Source organism: Coregonus clupeaformis, chromosome 23 (assembly GCF_020615455.1).
Source record: "Coregonus clupeaformis isolate EN_2021a chromosome 23, ASM2061545v1, whole genome shotgun sequence".
NCBI classification, from domain to species: domain Eukaryota; kingdom Metazoa; phylum Chordata; class Actinopteri; order Salmoniformes; family Salmonidae; genus Coregonus; species Coregonus clupeaformis.
This window is the reverse complement of record NC_059214.1, coordinates 50,014,703-50,030,341: the sequence shown is the minus strand read 5'-3', so window position 1 is coordinate 50,030,341 and position 15,639 is coordinate 50,014,703. Positions and strand designations below refer to the sequence as shown.

The 15,639-nt window shown below is 47.9% G+C and overlaps 1 protein-coding gene across 2 annotated transcripts in view; it reads left to right on the top strand.

The window, feature by feature from the left end:
• LOC121536442 (myc box-dependent-interacting protein 1) overlaps nt 1-11,769 on the top strand; it is a 49,741-nt gene extending 37,972 nt beyond the window's left edge. Inside the window, exons 12-19 of one of the 2 annotated variants that reach the window (XM_041843704.2) lie at nt 2,366-2,485; nt 3,882-3,977; nt 5,896-5,919; nt 6,666-6,965; nt 7,707-7,766; nt 9,871-9,939; nt 10,065-10,166; nt 11,422-11,769. In XM_041843704.2, the coding sequence (XP_041699638.2) occupies nt 2,366-2,485; nt 3,882-3,977; nt 5,896-5,919; nt 6,666-6,965; nt 7,707-7,766; nt 9,871-9,939; nt 10,065-10,166; nt 11,422-11,523 (873 nt within the window). In that variant the 3' untranslated portion in view covers nt 11,524-11,769. The remainder of the gene's footprint in view (nt 1-2,365; nt 2,486-3,881; nt 3,978-5,895; nt 5,920-6,665; nt 6,966-7,706; nt 7,767-9,870; nt 9,940-10,064; nt 10,167-11,421) is intronic. The other variant, XM_041843705.2, reaches the window with a different exon arrangement.
• The last annotated feature ends 3,870 nt before the right edge of the window (nt 11,770-15,639 follow it).

The window sequence follows — 15,639 nt, the reverse complement described above, 5'->3', positions numbered from 1 at the left end:
GAGACACATGCTGGCTCTGTCTAGTCTATTACCAACTGTCAGGAGAGACACATGCTGGCTCTGTCTAGTCTATTACCAACTGTCAGGAGAGACACATGCTGGCTCTGTCTAGTCTATTACCAACTGTCAGGAGAGACACATGCTGGCTCTGTCTAGTCTATTACCAACTGTCAGGAGAGACACATGCTGGCTCTGTCTAGTCTATTACCAACTGTCAGGAGAGACACATGCTGGCTCTGTCTAGTCTATTACCAACTGTCAGGAGAGACACATGCTGGCTCTGTCTAGTCTATTACCAACTGTCAGGAGAGACACATGCTGGCTCTGTCTAGTCTATTACCAACTGTCAGGAGAGACACATGCTGGCTCTGTCTAGTCTATTACCAACTGTCAGGAGAGACACATGCTGGCTCTGTCTAGTCTATTACCAACTGTCAGGAGAGACACATGCTGGCTCTGTCTAGTCCATTACCAACTATCAGGAGAGACACATGCTGGCTCTGTCTAGTCTATTACCAACTGTCAGGAGAGACACATGCTGGCTCTGTCTATTACCAACTGTCAGGAGAGACACATGCTGGCTCTGTCTAGTCTATTACCAACTGTCAGGAGAGACACATGCTGGCTCTGTCTAGTCTATTACCAACTGTCAGGAGAGACACATGCTGGCTCTGTCTAGTCTATTACCAACTGTCAGGAGAGACACATGCTGGCTCTGTCTAGTCTATTACCAACTATCAGGAGAGACACATGCTGGCTCTGTCTAGTCTATTACCAACTGTCAGGAGAGACACATGCTGGCTCTGTCTAGTCTATTACCAACTGTCAGGAGAGACACATGCTGGCTCTGTCTAGTCTATTACCAACTGTCAGGAGAGACACATGCTGGCTCTGTCTACTCTATTACCAACTGTCAGGAGAGACACATGCTGGCTCTGTCTAGTCTATTACCAACTGTCAGGAGAGACACATGCTGGCTCTGTCTAGTCTATTACCAACTGTCAGGAGAGACACATGCTGGCTCTGTCTAGTCTATTACCAACTGTCAGGAGAGACACATGCTGGCTCTGTCTAGTCTATTACCAACTGTCAGGAGAGACACATGCTGGCTCTGTCTAGTCTATTACCAACTGTCAGGAGAGACACATGCTGGCTCTGTCTAGTCTATTACCAACTGTCAGGAGAGACACATGCTGGCTCTGTCTAGTCTATTACCAACTGTCAGGAGAGACACATGCTGGCTCTGTCTAGTCTATTACCAACTGTCAGGAGAGACACATGCTGGCTCTGTCTAGTCTATTACCAACTGTCAGGAGAGACACATGCTGGCTCTGTCTAGTCTATTACCAACTGTCAGGAGAGACACATGCTGGCTCTGTCTAGTCTATTACCAACTGTCAGGAGAGACACATGCTGGCTCTGTCTAGTCTATTACCAACTGTCAGGAGAGACACATGCTGGCTCTGTCTAGTCTATTACCAACTGTCAGGAGAGACACATGCTGGCTCTTGTCAGTCTATTACCAACTATCAGAGAGACACTTGGCTCTGTCTAGTCTATTACCAACTATCAGGAGAGACACATGCTGGCTCTGTCTAGTCTATTACCAACTGTCAGGAGAGACACATGCTGGCTCTGTCTAGTCTATTACCAACTATCAGGAGAGACACATGCTGGCTCTGTCTAGTCTATTACCAACTATCAGGAGAGACACATGCTGGCTCTGTCTAGTCTATTACCAACTATCAGGAGAGACACATGCTGGCTCTGTCTAGTCTATTACCAACTGGCAGGAGAGACACATGCTGGCTCTGTCTAGTCTATTACCAACTGGCAGGAGAGACACATGCTGGCTCTGTCTAGTATATTACCAACTGTCAGGAGAGACACATGCTGGCTCTGTCTAGTCTATTACCAACTATCAGGAGAGACACATGCTGGCTCTGTCTAGTCTATTACCAACTATCAGGAGAGACACATGCTGGCTCTGTCTAGTCTATTACCAACTATCAGGAGAGACACATGCTGGCTCTGTCTAGTCTATTACCAACTGGCAGGAGAGACACATGCTGGCTCTGTCTAGTCTATTACCAACTGGCAGGAGAGACACATGCTGGCTCTGTCTAGTCTATTACCAACTGTCAGGAGAGACACATGCTGGCTCTGTCTAGTCTATTACCAACTATCAGGAGAGACACATGCTGGCTCTGTCTAGTCTATTACCAACTGTCAGGAGAGACACATGCTGGCCTTTATGAGCATTGATAAAACTATTTATACACATTTATATCTGTTTGTGCTGTCAAGTCAACCCATGTTTTAACCCATGTTTTTACCTGTATTTTCTCTCCATCATTACATGTAGCTGAGACCAGCGATGCCGCCGCGGCCTGAATCCAGCCCCTGTCGGGACATGAAACCAGAAAACATAATTAACCTGTTTGATGCTGCTGCTCCTGACATCAGTATCACATCCCCAACACAGGTACGGACTGTTATCTGTTACCTCTGTAGCTCAGCTGGTAGAGCACGGCGCGGGTAGAGCACGGCGCGGGTAGAGCACGGCGCGGGTAGAGCACGGCGCTGGTAGAGCACGGCGCTGGTAATGCCCAGGGTAGTGGGTTCGATCCCCGGGACCACCCATATCTGTTACCACGGACTGTTATCTGTTACCTCTGTAGCTCAGCTGGTAGAGCACGGCGCTGGTAGAGCACGGCGCTGGTAGAGCACGGCGCTGGTAGAGCACGGCGCTGGTAGAGCACGCGCTACCCTTAGAGCACCGTGGTAGAGCACGGCGCTGGTAGAGCACGGCGCTGGTAGAGCACGGCGCTGGTAGAGCACGGCGCTTCTAACGCCCAGGGTAGTGGGTTCGATCCCCAGGACCACCCATACGTAAAAATGTATGCGCACATGACTGTAAGTCGCTTTGGATAAAAGCGTCTGCTAAATGGCATATTATTATTATTAACCTAACCCTAACTCTACCCTAACCCTAACTGTACCCTAACCTTTACTCTACCCTGACCTTACTCTACCCTAACCTCTACCCTAACCCTAACTGTACCCTAACCCTTACTCTACCCTGATCCTACCCTAACCCCTACCCTAACCCCTAACCCCTACCCTAACCCTTACTATACCCTAACCCCTGACCCTACCCTAACCCCTACCCTAACCCTTACTGCAGGGGTCAGCAACAGGTGGCCCGCGGGCCAAAATCGTCCCGCAAGTTTATTTTTTTGAGATTGTCGTTTTTGGTATAAAAAGACTGTAAAATCACCAGGAATTCACCAAAAATGTGTTTAATTTAGAAAATCTGTTCCCAAGTTTTGCTGCAAAAAAAAAAAAGATACCTATGTGATGGTATCTCAATGTAATCAAGGTAGGAAATGATTGTTATTTTTTTTAATACGATCTCTTTTTGGGCTTAGTTGTGGTCCATTTGCAGTGTGCAAATTATTATAATGAAGTTCCGGCCCCCGACCATCCACTCAGACATAAATCGGCCCGCGGCTAAATCTAGTTGCCTACCCCTGCTTTACTGTATCATAACCCTAGCAAGCTGTTGCATATCAACAGAGTTGATATTTTGTTGATAGGTATTTTATTGGGGAGCATCCACCAGTGTTGGGGTCAATAAGGAAGTTATCTGAATTTAAAATAAAATATATATACTTTTTGGGGACATAAATGAATAGCTTCTCCTTTTCAGATTACTGACAAGTTATTGAAAATAACAATTATTGAATTAATTGGAATTTCAGTTTTCTTCCTGAATTGACTCCCTTCCAATTCGACTTGACCCCAACTCCACATAATGTGTGACCCTTGCTAATCCCACTCCTGTTAACTGTTTGTCGTCTCCTCCCTCCCCCTGTCAGTTTGACAGCCCTGCTGGGGCCAACCTTTTGGACATGGACCTGTCCACCCTGGCTGCACCATGTCATGGTGGCACAGCCGTGTCCCCAGCCTCTCAGGTGGGTTGGCCCGGTCTGTCAGATGGCCAGGCAGGCAATATGTCAAGTGGGCGCTCTGTCATATTGGTATCAGCTCCTACACAGTGGGGAGAACAAGTATTTGATACACTGCCGATTTTGCAGGTTTTCTTACTTACAGAGCATGTAGAGGTCTGTAATTTTTATCATAGGTACACTTCAACTGTGAGAGACGGAATCTGAAACAAAAATCCAGAAAATCACATTGTATGATTTTTAAGTAATTCATTTGCATTTTATTGCATGACATAAGTATTTGATACATCAGAAAAGCAGAACTTAATATTTGGTACAGAAACCTTTGTTTGCAATTACAGAGATCATTCGTTTCCTGTAGGTCTTGACCAGGTTTGCACACACTGCAGCAGGGATTTTGGCCCACTCCTCCATACAGACCTTCTCCAGATCATTCAGGTTTCGGGGCTGTCACTGGGCAATACGGACTTTCAGCTCCCTCCAAAGATTTTCTATTGGGTTCAGGTCTGGAGACTGGCTAGGCCACTCCAGGACCTTGAGATGCTTCTTACGGAGCCACTCCTTAGTTGCCCTGGCTGTGTGTTTCAGGTCGTTGTCATGCTGGAAGACCCAGCCACGACCCATCTTCAATGCTCTTACTGAGGGAAGGAGGTTGTTGGCCAAGATATCGTGATACATGGCCCCATCCATCCTCCCCTCAATACGGTGCAGTCGTCCTGTCCCCTTTGCAGAATGACAAAGAATGATGTTTCCACCTCCATGCTTCATGGTTGGGATGTTGTTTTTGGGGTTGTACTCATTCTTCTTCTTCCTCCAAACACGGCGAGTGGAGTTTAGACCAAAAACCTATATTTTTGTCTCATCAGACCACATGACCTTCTCCCATTCCTCCTCTGGATCATCCAGATGGTCATTGGCAAACTTCAGACGGGCCTGGACATGCGCTGGCTTGAGCAGGGGGACCTTGCGTGCGCTGCAGGATTTTAATCCATGATGGCATAGTGTGTTACTAATGGTTTTCTTTGAGACTGTGGTCCCAGCTCTCTTCAGGTCATTGACCAGGTCCTGCCGTGTAGTTCTGGGCTGATCCCTCACCTTCCTCATGATCATTGATGCCCCATGAGGTGAGATCTTGCATGGAGCCCCAGACCGAGGGTGATTGACCGCCATCTTGAACTTCTTCCATTTTCTAATAATTGCGCCAATAGTTGTTGCCTTCTCACCAAGCTGCTTGCCTATTGTCCTGTAGCCCATCCCAGCCTTGTGCAGGTCTACAATTTTATCCCTGATGTCCTTACACAGCTCTCTGGTCTTGGCCATTGTGGTGAGGTTGGAGTCTGTTTGATTGAGTGTGTGGACAGGTGTCTTTTATACAGGTAACGAGTTCAAACAGGTGCAGTTAATACAGGTAATGAGTGGAGAACAGGAGGGCTTCTTAAAGAAAAACTAACAGGTCTGTGAGAGCCATAATTCTTACTGGTTGGTAGGTGATCAAAGACTTATGTCATGCAATAAAATGCAAATTAATTACTTAAAAATCATACAATGTGATTTTCTGGATTTTTGTTTTAGATTCTCTCTCACAGTTGAAGTGTACCTATGATAAAAAATGACAGACCTCTACATGCTTTGTAAGTAGGAAAACCTGCAAAATCGGCAGTGTATCAAATACTTGTTCTCCCCACTGTACGTGTATGATACTTGCTCAGAGCCTGGCTGAGTTCAGTCTGCGTGGAGAGAGATTCATTACCACTGTGTATAGTTGACTCGTTAGCGTTTTCACCATTTCTGTTCGTTTAGACGTGGGACATTGCAAGTGCATGGGGTTGATTAGACAGACACAGTCTCAGTTTTGTGTGTTTTATCCATGTTTTGAGCATCTCTACCCCTCTCTCCCTCCCTTTCTGTTTTTACCCCCCTGAAGGCGGTATCATGGGACACGTGGGAGGTAAGCACAGTCATCATACTCCATATTGGCCATAGATTCCCTCCAACAGGAACTGTCTAGATGATACTCTCAGAATAACAAAATAGTGCTTTCAGGGTTTTCAGGTTTGCTTTCATGTCCTAACTAAATTATAATCTCCTCAGCTGTGAAAAAGAATAGAACCTACAACAAAAGTATGGATATAGCGCAAGATGTTACCTGGTAGCCTGAATGCCAGTCTGTTTGTGCCATCATGCCATCATGCCAACTCCATAGCAATAGCCTACTTTGAATTGAAAAAACGTAATTATCTAAAACGTAATTATCTAAAACCTAATGATCTTTCCTAATTGGTCTTTTCACTTTTTTTGCCACATCCCCCACTTATTTTTCAATTAATGAATTCATTAAATTAATTGTTATTCATTTCCTGCATTGATATTATCCCTGATAATTGGCTCATTGCCATGGAAACCCTGACCCATTGCTTGGTCACTATGGCTTCCTATGGTATCCTATGGTATCCTATGGCCCATTGTACCCCATTTAACTGCCCCTACTCCCTCGCCCCTACCCCCCTACCTTCTATACCCTCGCTCCTACCCCTACCCCCTACCCCCTACCCCTCGCCCCTACCCCTCGCCCCTGCCCATTGCCATGGAAAACCTGGTCTCTATGGCTTCCAATGGGTTTCCTAATGCCAATGGTCATGCCCCATTGTGCCCATTTAATTGTCCCTCCCCCCCTCCTGCCCCTCGCCCCCCTAGCCTGAGGAAACTCCTGCTCCACCAGAGGAGCCCCAGGGCTGGGATGATGATGGTACCCTGCCGGTGCGTGCTGCCGGCTGGGATGATGACGGTACCCTGCCGGTGCGTGCTGCCGGCTGTGGGGATGACGGTATAGCTGCCGCCACGGCAGGCTGGGATGACGATGGCTCTCTGCCTGTGAGGGTGGAAGACTCCTGGGGGGATGTTACTGACGCTACATCCATATCCCCAGCCACTGCTTCCGCTGCCGCGGCCGAGTCTGAGGCTGCTGGCTGGGATGATGAGGATGGGGTGCCCCAGGTACGATGGGAAAGAGTAGGATGCATCTGGAGCTGGGTGGATGCATCTGGAGCTGGGTGGATGCATCTGGAGCTGGGTGGATGCATCTGGAGCTGGGTGGATGCATCTGGAGCTGGGTGGATGCATCTGGAGCTGGGTGGATGCATCTGGAGCTGGGTGGATGCATCGGCTACAACACTGGCCTGGTGGTCTAGCAGGATAGGATGGAGGATACTGTAGTTGTAGCTACATGATGGTGGAGCTCTCTGGTTCTGTCTGGTTCTGTCTGGTTCTGTCTGGTTCTTGTCTGGTTCTGTCTGGTTCTTCCCAGTAGTAGTAGACAGAGTGACAGGTATTCTTTTTGAAAAACAGGTCTTCTGACCTCAATGGGACTTCCTGGTTAAATAAATAGAGCGCTGTGGATCTTGTTTCTCCAGCTCCCTTCAGTCTTTCAGTCTGGTAACACTGTCTGGCTGGAACAGGGGACAGTTTATAGACTGCAGTCTGGTAACACTGTCTGGCTGGAACAGGGGACAGTTTATAGACTGCAGTCTGGTAACACTGTCTGGCTGGAACAGGGGACAGTTTATAGACTGCAGTCTGGTAACACTGTCTGGCTGGAACAGGGGACAGTTTATAGACTGCAGTCTGGTAACACTGTCTGGCTGGAACAGGGGATAGTTGATAGACTGTGGTGTGTATTTGAGTGACATCATGATGTGCTGTTTGTGATAGGTGGTCCTCTCTCTCCCTCTCCAACAGGCTGACACACCCCCATCAGCTGCTGCAGCACCTACACCTACAGCCACAGCACCAGAGGAGGTAAGTGGCACCTTGATTAGTAGGTTGGCTGGTAGGTTGGCTGGTAGGTTGGCTGGTAGGTTGGCTGGTAGGTTGATTGATAGGTTGGCTGGTAGGTTGGCTGGTAGATTGGCTGGTAGGTTGGCTGGTAGGTTGGCTGGTAGATTGGCTGGTAGGTTGGTTGGTAGGTTGGCTGGTAGGTTGGCTGGTAGGTTGGCTGGTAGGTTGGCTGGTAGATTGGCTGGTAGGTTGGCTGGTAGGTTGGCTGGTAGGTTGGCTGTTAGGTTGGCTGGTAGGTTGGCTGTTAGGTTGATTGATAGGTTGGCTGGTAGATTGGCTGGTAGGTTGGCTGGTAGATTGGCTGGTAGGTTGGCTGGTAGGTTGGCTGGTAGATTGGCTGTTAGGTTGATTGATAGGTTGGCTGGTAGATTGGCTGTTAGGTTGATTGATAGGTTGGCTGGTAGGTTGGCTGGTAGATTGGCTGTTAGGTTGATTGATAGGTTGGCTGGTAGGTTGATTGATAGGTTGGCTGGTAGGTTGGCTGGTAGGTTGGCTGGTAGGCTGGCTGGTAGGTTGGCTGGTAGGTTGGCTGGTAGGCTGGCTGGTAGGTTGGCTGGTAGGTTGGCTGGTAGGTTGGCTGGTAGGTTGGCTGGTAGGTTGATTGATAGGTTGGCTGGTAGGCTGGCTGGTAGGTTGGCTGGTAGGTTGGCTGGTAGGTTGGCTGGTAGATTGGCTGTTAGGTTGATTGATAGGTTGGCTGGTAGGTTGGCTGTTAGGTTGATTGATAGGTTGGCTGGTAGGTTGGCTGGTAGATTGGCTGTTAGGTTGATTGATAGGTTGGCTGGTAGGCTGGCTGGTAGGTTGGCTGGTAGGTTGGCTGGTAGGTTGGCTGGTAGGCTGGCTGGTAGGTTGGCTGGTAGGTTGGCTGTTAGGTTGATTGATAGGTTGGCTGGTAGGTTGATTGATAGGTTGGCTGGTAGGCTGGCTGGTAGGTTGGCTGGTAGGTTGGCTGGTAGGTTGGCTGGTAGGTTGGCTGGTAGGTTGATTGATAGGTTGGCTGGTAGGTTGGCTGATAGGTTGGCTGGTAGGTTGGCTGGTAGGCTGGCTGGTAGGTTGGCTGGTAGGTTGGCTGGTAGGTTGGCTGGTAGGCTGGCTGGTAGGTTGGCTGGTAGGTTGGCTGTTAGGTTGATTGATAGGTTGGCTGGTAGGTTGATTGATAGGTTGGCTGGTAGGCTGGCTGGTAGGTTGGCTGGTAGGTTGGCTGGTAGGTTGGCTGGTAGGTTGGCTGGTAGATTGGCTGTTAGGTTGATTGATAGGTTGGCTGGTAGGTTGGCTGATAGGTTGGCTGGTAGATTGGCTGGTAGGTTGGCTGGTAGATTGATTGAGTGATTGGTGATTGAGTGATTAGTTGATTCAATTATGAATTGATTGATTGTCCTTAGAGCCCCGCACGGGCCTTCATTGAAAAGCCCTCCCATGCCCGCGACGTTCAGGTCCTACCCAGCCTAACCAGGCCCGATTGCTGCTGCCAAATTTAAGGCCCGGCCCTGCCCGAAACCGGAAATAACTTCCTCCATTAGCTGCTCCTCTCTGTCTGTTATTCGCTCCCTGCGCCCAGCTCGCTCTGCATGCGCTCTGCTCATGGTGGCTCTGAGTCTGTGAGTATCCATAGCAACGGCTCCGCTTGGGCTGCTCTGAGAGAGCAGTTAGCTGTTAGCTACTTTTCATCACTAAACTCTGAGAAAACTCAAGGAACAGTATTATTTTCTGTGAAATAATCTGTCCTATATTTGACGAGGTTGAAGCACTTCTGACACCACGTTATGATCTTAGTCAGATATGACTGTACTGCGCGTCAGAGCACGAGGAAAATGGCTCAGCTTCAAAACGTTTGTGATCAGTTTTGTGATACCCGAACCCTGCCCGTACCCTAGTTATCGGTGGAAGAAACAGGCCTTACCCCGGCTCTTAACCTGATGGATAATGGCGGGGCCCGTCGGGCTCGGGTCTGGTGGGAGAACTCTAATTGTCTCAATCACACACGTTACTGACACCCGCACAGGCACAAGGTCAATGAGTGGATGTATGGGTACTACATATTTACATGATGCATTTATTTTTCAAGATTCCTGCTGTAGCAGCAACCAACGGGGCTTCAGAGGCGGTAGAGATGCCTCCAGGATTCCTCTTCAAAGTGAGCGGGGATGATGATGATGATGATGATGAATGAATGCTACGTAGTCTAACATGTATCTATTATTTCCAAGCGGGAATGATATGAAACTGAATTGTACAATTTTTTTTCTCCATCGTGTTCAGGTGACCACCATGCATGACTATGCAGCTAACGACTCCGATGAGCTGGAGATGAAGGCCGGAGACATAGTGCTGGTTGTGGCCTTCGACAACCCGGAAGAACAGGTCAGTACAAGCCCACTTCATCTCGTCTTTACCCACCTCCTTGGCCCTAACCCGTCAATATGGTGAAACGCTCCACCACTACACACCTTCAGATCTGCAAGCATCGAAGTGTTAGAAACCAAGAGGGAAGAGAGTAACGATGAAGTACTGCTGATACTGTCTGCTTTGTGCTCTGCTTACAGGGAACTGACAAAATAAAGGAAACACTTGAGTAAATGAGGGATACAGAGTATATTGAACGCAGGGATTTCCACACAGGTGTGGTTCCTGAGTTAATTAAGCAGTTAACATCCCATCATGCTTAGGGCCATGTATAAAAATGCTGGGCAGGGCGATTATTTTGGCTACCATGGCTATGCCCCCATAGGATGACAATGCCCCCATCCACAGGGCACGAGTGGTCACTGAATGGTTTGATGAGCATGAAAACTACACTGAGTGTACAAAACATTAGGAACACCTGCTCTTTCCATGACATACTGACCAGGTGAATGTCACCTGTTAAATCCACTTCGATCAGTGTAGATGAAGGGGAGGAGACAGGTTAAAGAAGGATGTTTAAGCATTGAGACAATTGAGACATGGATTGTGTGTGTGACATTCAGTGGGTGAATGGGCAAGACAAAATATTGAAGTGCCTTTGAACGGGGTATGGTAGTAGGTGCCAGGCACACTGGTTTGTGTTAAGAACTGCAACACTGCTGGGTTTTTTCACGCTCAACAGTTTCCCGTGTGGATCAAGAATGGTCCACCACCCAAAGGACATCCGGCCAACTTGACACAACTGTGGGACGCTTTTAACACCTTGTAGAGTCCATGCTCCGACTAATTGAGTCTGTTCTGAGGGCAAAAGGGGGTGCAACTCAATATTAGGAAGGTGTTCCTAATGTTTTGTGCACTCAGTGTATGTAAACCATATGCCATGGCCGTCTCAGTCACCAGATCTCAACCCAATTCAACACTTATGGAAGATTCTGGAGCAGCGACTGAGACAGCGTTTTCTACCATCATCAACAAAACACAAAATTATGGAATTTCTCGTGGAAGAATGGAGTCGCATCACTCCGATATAGTTCCAGATACTTGTAGAATCTATGCCGAGAAGCATTGAAGCTGTTCTGGTGGCTCGTGGTGGCCCTATTAACGCCCTATTAAGACACTTTATGTTGGTGTTTCCTTTATTTTGGCAGTGACCTGTATATCCGTACTGTTTTGTGTGTGTGTGTGTGTGTGTGTGTGTGTGTGTGTGTTGCAGGATGAGGGCTGGCTGATGGGGATGAAGGAGGAAGACTGGATCCGGAATAAAGAGAGAGCCCCTAAAGGAGTGTTCCCTGAGAACTTCACCTCCAGGCTGTGAGAGAGTAGACGCCATACTTCCTCTCCTACTATGACCTCTCTCTCTTCCACAATATTCTCTCTTCTCTTGCCTCTCTCTCTTTAACATAATTTGTTCAAGAAGAACATTACTCTATTGTCCAATTTTACATGTGCACAAGCTCTGACAGAAATTCAACTTCTGCTTTATCCCAGCCCCTCCTCTTCTCTCTCTCTTCTCTCTCTCTCTCTCTCTTCCCTCCCTCTCTCTCTCTTCCCTCTCTCTCTCTTCCCTCTCTTTCTCTCTCTCTCTCTTCCCTCTCTCTCTTCCCTCTCTCTCTCCCCCTCTCTCTTCCCTCTCTCTCTCTTCCCTCTCTTTCTCTCTCTCTCTCTTCCCTCTCTCTCTCTTCCCCCTCCTCTCTCTCTCTCTCTCTTCCCTTTCTCTCTCTCTACCCTCTCTCGCTCTCTCTACCCTCTCTCTCTCGCTCTCCCTCTCTCTCTCTCTTCCCCCCTCTCTCTCTCTCAGCCCCCCCTCTCTCTCTCTTCCCCCCCTCTCTCTCCCTCTCTCTCCCCCCTCTCTCTTCCCCCCCATCTCTCTCCCCCCTCTCGCTCTCTCTACCCTCTCTCTCTTCCCCCTCTTTCTCTCTCTCTTCCTTCTATCTCTCTCTCTTCCCTCTCTCTCTCTCTTCCCTCTCTCTCTCTCCCTCTCTCTCCCTCTCTCTCTCTCTTCCCCCCTCTCTATTCCCCCTCTCTCCCCCCCTCTCTCTCCCCCCCCCCTCTCTCTCTCTCTCTCTGTCTTCCTGTTCCATCCTTCCTTCCCCTTTCCTCTGGGATTGTGCAGGAGTGATACTGTAGGCATTGGCATGAGAAACAGCACTGCATCGTCAGCTGTCTGTTCTGTAACCATGAGAAACAGCACTGCATCGTCAGCTGTCTGTTCTGTAACCATGAGAAACAGCACTGCATCGTCAGCTGTCTGTTCTGTAACCATGAGAAACAGCACTGCATCGTCAGCTGTCTGTTCTGTAACCATGAGAAACAGCACTGCATCGTCAGCTGTCTGTTCTGTAACCATGAGAAACAGCACTGCATCGTCAGCTGTCTGTTCTGTAACCATGAGAAACAGCACTGCATCGTCAGCTGTCTGTTCTGTAACCATGAGAAACAGCACTGCATCGCCAGCTGTCTGTTCTGTAACCATGAGAAACAGCACTGCATCGTCAGCTGTCTGTTCTGTGTCCATGAGAAACAGCACTGCATCGTCAGCTGTCTGTTCTGTAACCATGAGAAACAGCACTGCATCGTCAGCTGTCTGTTCTGTAACCATGAGAAACAGCACTGCATCGTCAGCTGTCTGTTCTGTAACCATGAGAAACAGCACTGCATCGTCAGCTGTCTGTTCTGTAACCATGAGAAACAGCACTGCATCGTCAGCTGTCTGTTCTGTAACCATGAGAAACAGCACTGCATCGTCAGCTGTCTGTTCTGTAACCATGAGAAACAGCACTGCATCGCCAGCTGTCTGTTCTGTAACCATGAGAAACGGCACTGCATCGTCAGCTGTCTGTTCTGTAACCATGAGAAACAGCACTGCATCGTCAGCTGTCTGTTCTGTAACCATGAGAAACAGCACTGCATCGTCAGCTGTCTGTTCTGTAACCATGAGAAACAGCACTGCATCGTCAGCTGTCTGTTCTGTAACCATGAGAAACAGCACTGCATCGTCAGCTGTCTGTTCTGTAGCCATGAGAAACAGCACTGCATCGTCAGCTGTCTGTTCTGTAACCATGAGAAACAGCACTGCATCGTCAGCTGTCTGTTCTGTAACCATGAGAAACAGCACTGCATCGTCAGCTGTCTGTTCTGTAACCATGAGAAACAGCACTGCATCGTCAGCTGTCTGTTCTGTAACCATGAGAAACAGCACTGCATCGTCAGCTGTCTGTTCTGTAACCATGAGAAACAGCACTGCATCGCCAGCTGTCTGTTCTGTAACCATGAGAAACAGCACTGCATCGTCAGCTGTCTGTTCTGTGTCCATGAGAAACAGCACTGCATCGTCAGCTGTCTGTTCTGTAACCATGAGAAACAGCACTGCATCGTCAGCTGTCTGTTCTGTAACCATGAGAAACAGCACTGCATCGTCAGCTGTCTGTTCTGTAACCATGAGAAACAGCACTGCATCGTCAGCTGTCTGTTCTGTAACCATGAGAAACAGCACTGCATCGTCAGCTGTCTGTTCTGTAACCATGAGAAACAGCACTGCATCGCCAGCTGTCTGTTCTGTAACCATGAGAAACGGCACTGCATCGTCAGCTGTCTGTTCTGTAACCATGAGAAACAGCACTGCATCGTCAGCTGTCTGTTCTGTAACCAAGAGAAACAGCACTGCATCGTCAGCTGTCTGTTCTGTAACCATGAGAAACAGCACTGCATCGTCAGCTGTCTGTTCTGTAACCATGAGAAACAGCACTGCATCGTCAGCTGTCTGTTCTGTAACCATGAGAAACAGCACTGCATCGTCAGCTGTCTGTTCTGTAACCATGAGAAACAGCACTGCATCGTCAGCTGTCTGTTCTGTAACCATGAGAAACAGCACTGCATCGTCAGCTGTCTGTTCTGTAACCATGAGAAACAGCACTGCATCGTCAGCTGTCTGTTCTGTAACCATGAGAAACAGCACTGCATCGCCAGCTGTCTGTTCTGTAACCATGAGAAACAGCACTGCATCGCCAGCTGTCTGTTCTGTAACCATGAGAAACAGCACTGCATCGCCAGCTGTCTGTTCTGTAACCATGAGAAACAGCACTGCATCGTCAGCTGTCTGTTCTGTAACCATGAGAAACAGCACTGCATCGTCAGCTGTGCTTCGTAAACAACAGGTGTAGACTAACAGTGAAATGCTTACTTACTTAAAAACACAAGGAATAAATACACAATTAGTAATGATAACTTGGCTATATACACGGGGTACCAGTACTGAGTCGATGTGCAGGGGTATGAGGTAATGGAGGTAGATATTGTATGTAGATATAGGTAGGGGTAAAGTTACTAGGCAACAGAATAGATAATAAACAGTAACAGCAGCATATGTGATGAGTCAAAAGAGTGAAAAAAGGGTCAATGCAGATTGTCCGGGTAGCTATTGGTTAACTATTTAACTAACTATTTAGCAGTCTTATGACTTGGGGGTAGAAGCTGTTCAGGGTCCTGTTGGTTCCAGACTTGGCGCTCCGGTACCGCTTGCCGTGCGGTAGCAGAGAGAACAGTCTGTGACTTGGGTGGCTGGAGTCTTTGACAATTTTTAGGGCCTTCCTCTGACACCGCCTGGTATAGAGGTCCTGGATGGCAGGAAGCTTGGGCCGTACGCACCACCCTCTGTAGCGCCTTGCGGTCGGATGCCAAGGAAACAACTTGCCTTCAGTACAGATAGCCCGAAAACCTTTAAACTGGTCTGCATATGTATTTTCCTTAAATGCTATATTTAAAGAGTCCCTAGACCACGCTACCATGATACCAGCCCTAAGAGCTCGTTGGGTTTCTCCCCAACCCCCTCACCCACTAAAGTGTGTTTGTGTCAAGGTTGCCAGGTTTTCTGATGATTCCGGGTTGCCAGGTGTTGTGATGATTCCGCTCGAAAAGACTAACTAACCCTCGCCCTGTTCTATACTGTATGTAATAGTCACCCTGAAGCTAACGTTACTAACTTAACTCTACATTCCTGCATCCTACCTTAAGATATTAAGGAAGCAGACTATCTGTGTAAGGACACTAGATATGGTTGTGTTTTGGTTCCTGAAGGTGTAATCATATAAATCCAAGTGTATGTATACTGAGGGATATGCAGTTTATTTTGAGAAATGTGTCTTATGTTTCTCCTTGTGAAAGACGTTAAGTAACTCTGACCCTTCTGCGGTTGCCATCATTCTATAGTTTTAAAGGTGAGCTTTATGGTTCAAAATATAACTTATTCTTTATTTTTGTATGGTGTCAAGCAATGATCCTGGAAGATATCGAAATGGAAATTGTGGACTCAGAAATGAAAATAATATTATAGAGCAATTGGTGTATCCCCATGACATGCCCCAGTTCAGTGAGACTTCTGGCATCTGGTTTTCCATTGAAACTGACGTGATATCCCAGAGAGATTTTCATCTGA